The 15,290-nt window shown below is 45.0% G+C and overlaps 1 protein-coding gene across 1 annotated transcript in view; it reads right to left on the reverse strand.

Annotated features, from left to right (window-relative positions):
• The window catches only part of LOC142245285 (ectonucleotide pyrophosphatase/phosphodiesterase family member 7-like), a 94,325-nt gene that overhangs the window by 46,027 nt on the left and 33,008 nt on the right, over positions 1-15,290 (reverse strand). Inside the window, exon 3 of the mRNA XM_075317883.1 lies at positions 5,037-5,663. Within this exon, the coding sequence (XP_075173998.1) occupies positions 5,037-5,663 (627 nt within the window). The remainder of the gene's footprint in view (positions 1-5,036; positions 5,664-15,290) is intronic.

Below are 15,290 nucleotides of genomic sequence, written 5' to 3' on the forward strand. Positions count from 1 at the left end.
TTTTTTTTTTACAACTCACCCTCCTTATGCCCTATTGAAAATAAAACAAAAAAACCCTATATTTGGTATTGCTGCATTCAGAAATGTCTAATATATTAAAATATAAAATAAATTAATAAATAGCGTAAAAAAAAATGTAAAAAAAAAGCCAGAATTATAGATTTTTGGTCACTGCAACAATGCAATAAAATACCGTAAAAGACAATTAAAACATCGGATCTACCCAAAAATGGTATCAGCAAAAATGTCAGCTCAGGGCGCAAAAATAACCTATCACTTAGTCTCAGATTCAAAAAAATTAACTGTTACGGGTCTCGGAAAGTGATGCCAAAAGCAAATTTTTTCTTTTTTGCAAACTTCTGAATTTTTTTCAAAACTTAAATAAAAAAAACTATACATCTTTGGTATCTGGGTACCCCGAGGAAGCGGTAACACGCGAAACACGTGTTGGGACTCCTTCCCACACCTACCCCTGCATCCTGGTAACCACTAGGTAAGCTCTTTTCATGTATATGCTGCACTTTTTATTTTTTATATACCACAACATTGGACTTTCCTCTAGTCAAGTCCCTAGGAAGTTAATTAAATAATATGCCTTTTTGGAATCCTATAGTGAGACCGTATGGGAGAATTTTCCTCTGTCTGTGGTGCTATTATTTATATTTTTATTAATATAAATTTTTATATATAATTAAATATAATATTTTTATATATAATTAAATATAATATTTTTACATATAATTATATTTTTGGCAGCAATATACTTGAGCTTTGAAAGGTTTTAATGGCTGGGTAGGTGTGTGGAATTTTTTCACCAGCCTAATTCGTATGTCCTGTGTACTTTTGTATTCTGCACCTTTTCCATTTCCCTGCACCCTCTTTTTTGATACTCAATAAAATTTATTGTTATAAATGTTGGTGCTGTTTGTGTCATTGTTGACCTGGAGATGTGAAGATATATGGGCAAATTTTAAGACTTTTTTTTTCTCTGGTTTCATATATATTGTAGTTGTTGCCCTGCTATGACGTCCATTTATGCTTCTATTTTGGTAATGGTAAGAACATGGTAAGTAAAAAGCCCCCAAAACATTGCACTTTTTTGCAATTTCACTGCACTTGGATTTTTTTTTTGGTTTTCAATTACATTATATGGCAAGATTAATGGTGTCATTCAAAAGTACAACTCCTACAAACAATAAGCCCTCATATGGCTATATTAATGGAAAAATAAAAAGGTTATCGCTCTTGGAAGAAGGGGAGGAAAAAGTGAAAGCACAAAAACTGTCAGAGCGTAAAGGGGTAAAGCAACCTGAAGCCCTGGCTTGTTTCCTTATTGGAATGAAAAAATGGTGACACGCTCGCTGAAAAGTTGATATGCTGTATAGAAAAGAAAACCAATTTTCATCCAAATTTCTCCAAAACCAGAAACTTGGTGCCAAGAGATAATGTACAATTTCCAAAATCGAAGTCTGATTTATAAGTTTGTAAAGAATCTTGGTATATAAGTTTACTTTCTTATAAACCGGGTTAATTCTACGCTTTCACTTTTTGGGATTAACATATACTGTATATTCATGTAGTTTTAAGTTACTTACAATTAAGCTATGATTCCTCTTTTTCTGAATGCGATTGGTTTCAAATTAGGATAGAAGAGATAATAAAATGTTATTATATGATGTAGAAAAATAATTGTCCCATTTACCAAATAGCAGTGGATTGTAATGGAAGTCTTTAGTGAGTTAATTTGCTTTCTACAATATCAGAAGAGTTGTGCTGACTGCTGAAGTAGAACTGTACATCTCACGTCTAATAGAATAAGTTTATGTTCCTGAATAACTTGTCTTCCGCTGACAATAAGCAGTCTTTGTCTGTTCTGTGGCATTTTATTAATTCCCCCATCTGTTTGCTGTAGACTGAGTTTTTTTTTTGCAAGTTCATGAATTGTTAATGTATAATAGACACATTTGTACTTCCTTTAGACTAATTGCAAAATTATGCAACTAAGGCTAAGATACAATTTTATCATCCTTTTTTAATCAAAGTGATCTTGCTATGTGGAGCCATTAAAGTGACTATGATAATAAGGGAAAAATTATCCCCATTGTGCCGAATATATTGACTCTTCAGTGTTTGTATAACAACTGTACCTTTTTCTATATGTTGGGCTATCCTTGTGATTTTAACACCTTTTTTTAATTACTAATGCAGGATTATTTTGTTATTGTTATTATTATTATTATTATTATTATTAATATTTCTATCTGTTTTATAATTTTTTTACATTTTTTCTATGGTTAAAATTTTTCAGCTTTATGTTTGAAAAAAGTTGAAAAAAATAATTTTATTAGCGTTTATCACTGTCAAAATTTAATGTAATACAAGTTTATTTTAGGCTATGATTTATTGCAATGGTTGTTGGGGGGGTTATTTTTACTTTATTTTCTAGATTTATTACTCTAATTTGGTTAAATGTATGGTCTGTCCCACACAGACCAAAAAAAGGGGTTGTCCACTACTCAGACAACCCCTTCTCAATCAATATGTTTCCCCCTTGTAAAAGAATACTACCTACAATTTGAATATTTCCTAGAGGAGCATTGCAGCTATAAAGGCCGCTTTACACGCTACGATTTATCTGACTATATGTCGTCGGGGTCACGGTTTTCATGACGCACTTCCGTCATCATTAGCGACGTCGTTGAGTGTGACACCTACGTGCAACTCCGAACGATCGCAAATAGGGTGAAAATCGTTGATCATTGGCACGTCGTTTAGTTTCAAAATATTGTTCATCGTTTGTAACGCAGCAGACATATTGCTACGTTAGACACAGTCTCCACAAGGAGAAACATTTTCCCCTTAGACCCCACTATAGCTTCTCATACAGTCAGATCAGAACTCATACTTTGCACTGATGAGGGACAATCATCCCGAAACACTGTGTCTTCAAATTGAGGTTCTGATCTGGCATAAATCCTAGGTCATATAAAAAGACTCATTATAGGGTCACTTTTGACTTTTAGGATTACTACTTCTAATAGGTGGCACTAGAGTTGTCCCCTTCCTCCCTGAAGAGGCAATTTGAATACCTACCATATACATTGTTATGTCATTACTTACAGCAAATAGAGTGTAGCAGTTTTAACCTGCCCAGGCCAAGGAACTAATGCACTAGCAGGATGCAGCAAGACCCCCAATAAGGTGGAGGCATCACAAGTGCAAAAGAAGCAAATCAGTCACACACTTCCAATCATTGAGGAGGCGATTGCTGGATGATAAAATTGCACACAAATGGCTTTTATAGGGGGCCATTCACACATGTAGGTGCACAGTATCTGGCTAGCAGCCTATTAGTTACGGCCATACTATTCGACTAGGCTGGCTGCCCAGTACTATCTAAGTGCACCATACAGGGATGGGGACTGCAGTATACAAGGCCTACATTAAGGGGTCTGGCTGCATCCTGTATAAAATGGTATGTGCTAAAAAATATATATAAAATATATATGACGTATTAGATGGTATTTTGTCCAGAATATGGTTGCCCACAACCCACGTCACGGATCCTCATGCTTGTGGGTCCCTACACTGATATATAAATAAAAAAGCAAAAAAAAGAGGGATAAAAATCTCCTCCAAAAACTAAGCATTACTTAAAGCAAATAGAGGGTTGCAGTTATAACCTGCCCAGGCCAAGGAACTAATGCACTAGCAAGATGCAGCAAGACCCCCAAAGAGGCGGAGGCATCACAGGTGCAAAAGAACCAAATCACTCACACACTTCCAATCAATGGAGGGGGCGATTGCTGGATGATAAAATTGCACACAAATGTTTGTATAGGGTGCCGTTCACCTATGTAGTTGCACAGTAAATGTTTAGCAGCCTATTAGTCACGCCCATAATATTCGACTAGGTGTGCTGCCCAGTACTATCTAAGTGCACCATACAGGGACGGAGACTCCAGTATACAAGGCCTACATTAAGGGGCCTGGCTGCATCCTGTAAAAAATGTTATGTGCAAAAGCCCTGGGGCTCTCAGGATATTGTTATGTCACACAATCCCAGTGGCCAATTACCTCTTCACTGGCCCCTAATATTGTCTGTATATTCAGCTGTTTGTGAAAAAACTGCCCTCACACGGACAGCACGCACACCAATGTTATTCAATCGGGCAATTCTGGTGACAGTTCCTTCACATAGAATGAATGTCTTCGTAAATTATTTGAAATATGCATTAGTCTCTTCCATGTTTTGGATGAGATTCATCTATGGATGTGCAAGAAAAAAAATTGGATCCGAGATATCCAATTATAGCATATACATTGCAATTATTAAAATAGTATTTGATATTGGAAAATTTTGCCGAGGTAAACCAGTAAAACTGTTTTTCTAGGCATATCACATTCAGTTAACTTAAAGGTATTTTTTAATGTGTATTGACATTCTAGAGGAAAACAAGAAAATCAGGTACTCTCTGCAGGTCCGCAATGCCTCCCTTTTGCTGACAGGTACACAGGTACACTTGTATAGTTCAAATGCTTTCTGCAGCCAATCAATTGACTCAGTGGCTTGTGCTGTCTAAATAGTTGAATATTTATGGCTCTCATAAAGGGGCTCAGTGGTGATGTAATGGCACAAGCTGCTGAGCCCAGTGATTAGCTACATCAGTCATGTGCGCTGTAGTTGTAACATAAGAAATGAAGCTTGTGAACAAAGGCCATTGGCAGCAGAGAAGAGGCATCGCTGGACTTGTGGAAGTTGAGTAAATGCAATTTTATTATTTTCCCTAGCACTTAGCTTTCTTTTAGACCAAAATGTTGAAATTAAACAGTCCCATCTTATTCCCCACAATATCAAGTCTAGTCGACTTCCCTCTTGTATGTATGGTCACTTTTCCTTACATCCATTACATGACCATAAATTGCATCTGTCTACTATACTGTATTTGATCTACTTGTATTTTAACGTGTTTAAAATCAAGTATACAACCATCAAAACACCATAGGCAAAAATGTATTTAGTTGAACATACTTACTCCGTTTACACTGTAGCCCAGATCTCCATAAAGCAAAATGGGCAAAATCCTCTCATGTTTTGAATAATGAAGACGGTCAGGAAATTCCTTCTTCTTATATACCTTCAAATTATTGTGTGCAGTTATAAGTTTCTGATAAAGTTCTTCTTCCTTTCCTTCTTTTGGAACAATCATTCCAAAGCCACCATAGTCTAGAATATCAAACTTAACCAAGTCTTGGAAGGAAATGTAATTTGACAGCTGAATTTCCTTTACAGCAGGCTCTTTTTTCACGGTGGTCATGCCATGGTCGGATGTAATAATCACGTTCAATTTATCTTTAAGCTTGTTTTTTTCAATTGCTTCTAACAGATATCCAATAGTTCTATCTATTTGTTTAATAATTGTTTTTCTCTGTTCAGTTTCTGGGCCAAATATGTGTCCGCTTTTATCAGGTTCTCCATAGTAGAGGGTAACAAAGTCCAAACCATCATCATTGAACCATTTCATGACAATATCTATGTTCTCTCTCCACTCATTCTCGTCACCGTCTGGGTGGTCAGGTGTTTCTGCCAGTGCTATATTAACTGTTTTACCACTGTAGTTAGCATTTCCTCCTGGGTAGTGAAAAGAGCCAGCTTTGAAGCCCTAAAATGACAAAAAAATTGGATAAAGTCAAGAACTCTTCCTTCAGCCTTAAGTATTTCAAAGTTGCCCGATGCCGGGCCTGGGATTCCGGGTGTTTGATCCGGATCTGGCACTTGAGAAAATAAAAAAATAAAGGAAGAATAAAGAAAATAAGAATGAAGCAAGAGCTTCATAGTTACCCAGGCTACGGCCCGGCTGTACGCTGCTCCTGCTGCCTCCCTGTGCCGCTCATTTCATATGCATGATATCATGGAAGCAGCTCCCGCTATGACATGGAGCATGGGTGAGTACACCACGCTTGCTCCTATCCCCCTATCTCTTCCATAACCATTCGTAATCCCCTTATTGGTTTCCATAGACTTATATGGGTACCAGAATCCGGACCGTATCCTGTGTCATTATAAATAATGTGATATGTGAATTTTGATGTAATGTAAAGATTTTGTTGTGTAATGTAAATTGCAGAGCAGTACTATATGTGGTTATTAGACTGTAGGGTAAGTGTAATGCTCAGTAAGAGTGCTGCCATGAGACCTGAATGGTGTGCCCAGGCCCTGGGAGTCGGCGGCAAGGACCGGAGGCACAGAAGCTACTGCTGGGTGGCTGGGAGGATGAGTGTGCCAGCACCTATGGCAAGAAAAAGAAAAAGCATGATAGCTACATGTCTGGGCAGAAAGGATCCAGCTATAAAGTAAGCTGTACACAGCCTGGTTATAGGGCGAAGTGCTCAGTCAGAAAGAAACACACCAATAATAATAATAATAATAATAATAATAATAAATATTACAAAATATTACAACATACAAATATATCAAAAAGACTGACCCACACATCCAACAAGAGTGAACAGGTGCTAGCTGAAAAACACAATACAACTACAAAAATACATAAAGCAGCCCTCTAGAATGCTAACATTGAATTTTAGCCCAGATAGAGGCATTTCAAGTTAGGGTCCCAGTATACAAGAGATCACCTTGTTGTTGGTCATTGGGCTCACATGCATTGGTCAATACAAGCTAATAGTGATGAGCGAGCATGCTTGTTACTACTCGGTACTCGCACGAGTATCACTGTACTTGGGCTACTCGGCGGGGACCGAGTAATCTCGCGATACTCGTGCTGTACTCGTGGTCTTCATCCCTGCATGTTGGCGCTCTTTTGAGAGCCAGCCCTCATGCAGGGATTGGCTGGCAGACCACTGCAATGCCACAGCCCTGTTAGTTGTGGAATTGCAGTGATTGGCCGGCCCGCACAGTGTGACCGAGCCTTTATACCGGCGGGCGCGCTGTGCTCTGCTCACAGCCATCCAGACAGTCAGTGCAGGGAGAGTGTCGCTGCTTCAGGGAAAGGTTTGCGGCCCTTTATAGCTATTTCCGTAGCAGGGCTGCAAACAGTGTGACCAAAAGTCCTTCTCAGGACTATTCTAGTTGTATACAGGCAGGCAGGGTATAGCCAGGTCGGAGTACAGTAGCAGAGTCCTTCTCAGGACTATTGTTGCTGTATACAGGCAGGGTATAGCCAGGTCGGAATACAGGCTAGTGACCAGAAGAGTCCTTGTCAGGACTATTGTAGCAGTATACAGGCAGGCAGGCAGGGTATATAGCCATTCCTAGTGGTGACCGTATACCAGCCTTCATCATATCTGGGGCTGGTGTACACAGTCTAAAACAGTCCAGATAGTGTCAGACTTCTCAGTAATTGTCGCTCCTAAAAACCTGTTAGGTTCTTAGTGCGTCCGTGCTTGCATTTAAAAACCGCACGTGTGTGCCTGTCGGTGGCAGCGTACAGGTGCACTTGTGTGCGTTTTTACCAAACTATTATATAACGCACAAGTGTAGTGTATAATACACGCCAGACAGCAGTGGCTGATAGTGTCAGACTTCTCAGTAATTGTCGCTCCTAAAAACCTGTTAGGTTCTTATTGCGTCCGTGCTTGCATTTAAAAACCGCACGTGTGTGCCTGTCGGTGGCAGCGTACAGGTGCACTTGTGTGAATTTTTCACAAACTATTATATAACGCACAAGTGTAGTGTATAATACACGTCAGTCGGCAGTGTCTGCTAGTGTCAGACTTCTCAGTAATTGTCGCTCCTAAAAACCTGTTAGGTTCTTATTGCGTCCGTGCTTGCATTTAAAAACCGCACGTGTGTGCCTGTCGGTGGCAGCGTACAGGTGCACTTGTGTGCGTTTTTACCAAACTATTATATAACGCACAAGTGTAGTGTATAATACACGTCAGTCAGCAGTGGCTGATAGTGTCAGACTTCTCAGTAATTGTCGCTCCTAAAAACCTGTTAGGTTCTTATTGCGTCCGTGCTTGCATTTAAAAACCGCACGTGTGTGCCTGTCGGTGGCAGCGTACAGGTGCACTTGTGTGCATTTTTCACAAACTATTATATAACGCACAAGTGTAGTGTATAATACACGTCAGTCAGCAGTGTCTGATAGTGTCAAACTTCTCAGTAATTGTCGCTCCTAAAAACCTGTTAGGTTCTTATTGCGTCCGTGCTTGCATTTAAAAACTGCACGTGTGTGCCTGTCGGTGGCAGCGTACAGGTGCACTTGTGTGCATTTTTCACAAACTATTATATAATGCACAAGTGTAGTGTATAATACACGTCAGTCAGCAGTGGCTGATAGTGTCAGACTTCTCAGTAATTGTCGCTCCTAAAAACCTGTTAGGTTCTTATTGCGTCCGTGCTTGCATTTAAAAACCGCACGTGTGTGCCTGTCGGTGGCAGCGTACAGGTGCACTTGTGTTCGTTTTTACCAAACTATTATATAACGCACAAGTGTAGTGTATAATACACGTCAGTCAGCAGTGGCTGATAGTGTCAGACTTCTCAGTTATTGTCGCTCCTAAAAACCTGTTAGGTTCTTATTGCGTCCGTGCTTGCATTTAAAAACCGCACGTGTGTGCCTGTCGGTGGCAGCGTACGGCTCCATATTGTCCCTGGATAGAGATGTGCATGAGGGCCTCAAAACATTGTTCCCATTGCAAAGGAGCGGGTCACCTGTCGTTGTAATGCCCATTCTGAAAGAATGGGCGAAAAAATTTACCACTGGGGGTATACCTGAAACAACGGCCTAACTATTGTAACGGTCATCATGATGGCGCATGAGGAGAAGGAGGAGCAGTCCAGCAATTAGCCAAAGTCCAGAAGTGTGTTACCATGGGTGAGTGGAGGTACATGGCAAATTCCCGTTACAAACTTTAAATTCCGCTCTCATTTGCTGGTGGTGTGGTGAAGTCTGGCCCAATCCAACTCTTGTTCATCTTGATCAGAGTCAGCCTGTCAGCATTTACAGTTGACAGGAAGGTGCGTTTATCTGTAATGATTCCACCTGCGGCACTAAAAACACGCTCTGACAAAACGCTAGCGGCAGGGCAGGCCAGGACTTCCAAGGCGTAGAGAGCCAATTCATGCCACGTGTCCACCTTGGATACCCAATAATTGTAAGGCACAGAGGAATGTCGGAGTACAGTTGTTCGATCTGCAAGGTACTCCTTGAGCATCTGGGCAAACTTAGGATTTCTTGTGGCACTACCCCGCACCTCAGGGGCTGTGGTATGTGAGGGGCTGAGAAAACTGTCCCACATCTTAAAGACTGTTCCCCTACCTCTGGCGGATTGGACTTGTGCCCCTCTCGGCTGTACGCATTGGTTGTCCACTGATTCCTGACCTATGCCGCTAGCGTTTTGTGAGGGGAATGCTTTGCCTACTTCCGTGACTATGGCCTTCTGGAACTGCTGCATTTTTCCTGACCTCTCCGCCTCGGGAATAAGAGACATAAAGTTCTCCTTTTAGCGTGGGTCTAACAGTGTTACCAACCAGTAATGATTGTCGGCCAAGATGTTCTTAACGCGAGGGTCACGAGACAGGCAGCTTACCATAAAGTCAGCCATGTGTGTCAGACTCTTAACAGCCATCACTTCAGTATCCTGACCAACACGATGACTGAACATGCTGTCCTCCTCCTCCTCCTCCTCCTCATCATCTACCCTGTCCTCTGGCCAGCCACACTGAACCGAGGATATGACTGCATGTCATATCCTCAATTTGGCCAGAGAGTTGCTCCATGTCTTCATCCTCCTCCTCGTCATAGTCCTCCACTGCACGTTGTGATGAGACGAGGCTGGGCTGTGTGTTATCACCCACACCCACTACTGTTTCTTGCTCAAACTCATCGCGCTCCGCCTGCAATGCATCATGGTTGTTTTTTGAGCAGATACCATTTTAGAAGGCAGAGAAGCGGTATGGTGACACTAATAATGTCGTCATCGCCGCTCACCATCTTGGTGGAGTCCTCAAAGTTTTGGCGGATGGTACATAGGTCGGACATCCATCTCCACTCCTCAGGTGTTATGTGTGGAGTTTGACCCATTTCCCGACAGCTTAGGTGATGCAGGTACTCAACAACTGCCCTCTTCTGCTCACATATCCTGACCAACATGTGCAGAGTTGAATTCCAACGCGTGGGGACATCACACACCAGTCTGTGAGCCGGAAGATGCAAATGGCGCTGAAAGCCGGCAAGGCCGGCTGAAGCAGTAGGTGACTTTCGAAAATGTGCAGACAGGCGGCGAACGTTTACCAGCAGATCAGACAGCTCTGGGTATGACTTTAGAAACCGCTGAACCACGAGGTTGAGCACATGGGCCACGCATGGAACATGTGTCAGCTGGCCTCGCCTCAAAGCCGCCACCAGGTTCCGGCCATTGTCACACACAACCTTTCCTGGCTTTAGGTTCAGAGGTGTGAGCCAGTGATCTGCCTGCTATTTCAGAGCTGTCCACACCTCTTCTGCATTGTGGGGTTTGTCACCTATGCAGATTAGCTTCAGCACAGCCTGTTGCCGCTTAGCCGAGGCAGTGCTGCAGTGCTTCTGTGTCGCCCTGGACAAGCCAGGGGCCACAGAGCACAACACTTACACACCCCACACTCCCTGCAGGCATATCATAGTCAAAACACAAAATCCTTGTTGCCTTCCCCAGGGGCTGTTGTCCACACCAGGGGGTGGAGCCAGGCGGTTGGTCTCCACCCACCAAGGAGGAGGGAAAACACAGGCAGTGAGAGTTAAGCTAAGGAAATGGAAGGAGGAAAGTAGTAGAGAGGAGAAAAGTGACAGCAAAGAGCCTGAAGTTGGTCCGGGTGTGTGGCCCGGACAGGACAGCAAGGTTGGCAGGATGTGGTGACCATCTGCAGTGGAGGCCGATTGGAGTCTGCCGTAAGGACCGTGGACGGGTGGTGACCCGGCCGTACCGGACCGGTATACAAAGAGAAGCCAGCACCATTGGCAGGGGCCTTTCGGATCCCGGCAAGGCTTGGTGTCGCTGTGAATTTGCCAAATCCGTTAGTGAAGGGGACCTCAGGGTTTCCAAACAGCCAAGTCCCGATAGAAGGCAACCGTCCAACCGTGAAGGGGAGACACCGCCACCGCCAAGGGCAACCGTCTCCCAGGGCCAGCGCCTGTGGGCAAAAGGGGCTCCTCCGGCCCATATCCAGGTCGGGGAGCGGGTTACCGGTGGGAAACCATCACTACCAACACTGAACTTAGGTGCAGGGAGAGACAGTCATCACTAACCTGCAGGGAGGAACAACCGCAGCCGTCCGAGGGACCCGTCCATCCAGCCACTTGTTTTACCGTGAACTGTGTCATCATCATTGGGCTGAGTGAGTACCTCCGTGCCGTGCGGCACAGCGCTGCCCCTGCCACCCTGCACCTCATCAGGCCCCGCAACCCGCCTGTCATCCATCTCTACCCCATCACCGGGCCCCGGGACAACCAACCCCCCTACCCACGGAGGGGAGAAATAACAACAAAGCTGCTCCCTGTCACAGGCTCCCGGGATCCCCGTCCAGAGCAGCGGTGGTGTCCACACAATCACCACAACCGTGGGTGGCGTCACGGACAATATCCCCAAAACCCAAACGACCCCTTTTCACTCACGGGCGATGAGCGCCGCTCGAGTCCCCGGGATCCGGCCATCGCTCGAGCCAACGAGCAGCAGCAGCCGTAGAGCAGCGGCAGCCGGACCCGAGCAGTGGGAGAGCGCAGCGTCCCCTCCTCCGCCCGCGACACTTCCAGCTTGGGACTGGTGTGGAGGGTAAAGTGGATGAGGATGCGCAGGAGGAGGAGGAGGCTGAGGAGCATGACATTCCGGAGCTGTAGAGTGTGGGTGAAACCCTGACTGAGGTAGGGCCTGCAAAACTTGGTGTGTGAAGGACGTGTTCCATCCCTCGCTCAGACTGGGTCCCAGCTTCCACAATATTAACCCAGTGTGACGTCAACGAGATGTAGCGGCCTTGTCCACATGCACTTGTCCACGTGTCTGTGGTTAGGTGGACTTTGGCTGAAACAGCGTTGTTCAGGGCACATGTGATGTTTTGTGACACGTGGTTATGCAATGCGGGGACGGCACACCGGGAGAAATAGTGGCGGCTGGGGACCGAGTAACGTGGGACAGCTGCCACCATCAGGTCGCGGAATGCTTCTGTCTCAACCAGCCTAAAAGGCAACATTTCCAGCGCAAGCAGTCGCGAAATGTTAGCATTTAGAAGTGTGGCATGTGGGGCGTTGGCAGTGTATTTGCGCCTGCGTTCAAAGGTTTGCTGAATGGATAACTGAACGCTGCGCTGGGCCAAGGACGTGCTTGATGATGGTGTTATTTCTGCGTCGGCAACTGCAGGTGCAGGGCCGGAGGAGGCTTGTTCGCGGGCAGCATGGACAGGGGATTGGCTCGCATGCACACCAAGCGAAGACGTAGCAGTGACATCAGCAAGCACTGCTCCTCGACTCTGTTGTACATCCCACAAAGTCGGGTGCTTGGCTGACATGTGCCTGATCATGCTGGTGGTGGTCAGGCTGCTAGTTTTGGTACCCCTGCTGATGCTGGCACGGCAGGTGTTGCAAATGGCCTTTTTAGAATCATCTGGAGCCAACTTAAAAAACTGCCAGACTCGGGAAGACCTAACATTTGTACAGGCACCTTGTGTCGTGTTGTTCCGGGGAACAGTTGCCTGACGTCTGCCTGGGGCCACAACCCTGCTTCTTACTGCCTGTTGGGATGCTACGCCTCCCTCCCCCTGTGCACTGCTGTCCTCGCTCTGCATATCCTCCTGCCAGGTTGGGTCAGTTACTGGATCATCCACCACGTCGTCTTCCTCTTCCGCACCCTGCTCCTCCTCCTGACTTCCTGACAATTGTGTCTGATCATCGTCCACGCCTTGTTGAGACACGTTGCCAACTTCGTGAGAACGTGGCTGCTCAAATATTTGGGCATCTGTACATACGATCTCCTCATGACCCACTTCAACATGAGCTGGCGAGAGGCCAGAATGTGTGAATGGAAACGTGAACGAACAGCTCTTCCGAGTGTCCAAGTGTGGGATCAGTAATGTCCGTGGACGTGTACTCGACCTGGTGGTAGAAAGGAGGATCAGATTCTGAAATGTGCGGTGCAGTATCACGGCTACTGACACTTGACCGTGTGGAAGACAAAGTGTTTGTGGTGGTGCCAATCTGACTGGAAGCATTATCCGCTATCTAACTAACAACCTGTTGACACTGGTCTTGGTTCAAGAGCGGTGTACTGCTGCGGTCCCCAAGAATTTGGGACAGGACGTGCGAGCGACTAGATGTGGCCCTTTGTTGTGGCGAAATTAGAGCTTGCACACGACCTCGGTCTCTGCCTGCACCACCATCACGTCCACTTCCTTGTTCGTTGACAACGCCCTTGCGCATTTTGCAATGCTGTGCTGATGTGTATTCACTAGACTTGTGCGTTATATCCAAGTTTTTGCAAAACGCACACAAGTGCAGCGGAAAGCTGCCACCAACAGGCACACACGTGCGGTTTTTAAATGCAAGCACGGAGGCACTAAGAACCTAACAGGTCTCTATCCAGGGACAACGTGGAGCCTCCCAATTTTTGGCTGCCCTGCCTAAGGGCTATACTACAATAGACCCACTTCCTTACAATGGGCACTTCAGGTTTACAGGCCCTCATGCACGTCTGTATGCAGGGACAACGTGGAGCCTCCCAATTTTTGGCTGCCCTGCCTAAGGGCTATACTACAATAGACCCACTTCCTTACAATGGGCACTTCAGGTTTACAGGCCCTCATGCACGTCTGTATGCAGGGGCATTGGTGAACCTCCCAATTTTGGACTGCCCTGGCAAAGGAAAATACTACAAAGACTCACTTCCTCAAAATGGGCACATTAGACTCAGAGGCCTTTATGTACGTCTCTTCTCAGGGACATCGGAGTGCCACACAATGTTTTACGTAAAATCTTTCATGTATTAATCGCAAAAAGTAACATACATTAGCTCTATCTCACTATTGGGTATGTGCCCTTAACATTTCCGCCATGAAAATTCATTTTGGTGTCATTTTGGAAGGTTTTCTGGTGAGTCCGTAAAAATGGCGTAAAACGTGGACAAAATTGTTCACAGCTGTGACTTTTGAGTGATAAATGCTTCAAGGGGTCTTCCCCATGCTGTTGCCATGTCATTTGAGCACTCTTCTGAGACTTTTGTGCCATTTTTAGGGTTTCTACATGCTGCCGGGGGTCATTTCACAAAAATACTCGGGTCTCCCATAGGATAACATTGGGCTCGGTGCTCGGGCCGAGTACACGAGTATCTTGGGATGCTCGGTCCGAGCCTCGAGCACCCAAGCTTTTTAGTACTCGCTCATCACTACAAGCTAAGTATCTCTTTTTTTCAAATATCCCTATAGCAGTAATGCAATACTAGAGTTCCCTTATTCAATGTTAGCATTCTAGAGTGCAGCTGTATGTATTTTTGTAGTTACAGTGGAACCTTGCTTAACGAGAACAATCCGTTCTGGGACTGTGCTTGTTAACCAAGTTACTCGTTAGGCAAAGCAAAATTTTCCATAGGAAATAATGGCAATGTAAACGATTTGTTCCACAACGTGTTAAATTTCCCATTCTGGTCCCCTATTCTGTCATTCCACACACGTGAAAACACACACAAACACACAAGCATGCACATACACGCACATATTATATGCTCAATTTACCTTCCGTTCCATCGCCGGTCTCCTGGGACTTGCTGTTCTCTGGTACGGGGCCGGGCTGTGTATCGTGTTACCATAACGACGAGGGAGGAACTTCCCGGCCAGAGCGCTGACGTCAGAGGCAGAGCCGATTGCCTCTGATAGGCCAGTGCGCTGCCTTTCAGTAGCGCTGACAGGAAGTTCCTCCCTCGTTGCTATGGATGCCGATACACAGTGTGTACTGGAGCGCAGCGGCGAACTACAGGACCCAGGAGGCCGGCGATGAAACGGAAGGTACACATATTATGTTATATTATATGCTCACCTTACCTTCTGTTCCATCACGGGCCTCCGGGTCTTGTAGTTCACCGCGAGGATGTCGTGATGTACCCGGGAACTACAAGAACCATGAGGCCGGCGGTGGAACGGAAGGTAAGCTGAGCATAATACTGTATGTGTGTGCATGATGCGTGTGTGTTTGTGTGTACATGTGTGTGTTTATGTGGACTGCAAGTGCGGGTCAGAGTGTGGTGGATGTATGGAACCGGAAGTGTCTGAGGTGAGGACTTCGCTTGTACAGCAAATCTTTCTCGTAAAG

Source organism: Anomaloglossus baeobatrachus, chromosome 7, assembly GCF_048569485.1.
Source record: "Anomaloglossus baeobatrachus isolate aAnoBae1 chromosome 7, aAnoBae1.hap1, whole genome shotgun sequence".
NCBI classification, from domain to species: Eukaryota; Metazoa; Chordata; class Amphibia; order Anura; family Aromobatidae; genus Anomaloglossus; species Anomaloglossus baeobatrachus.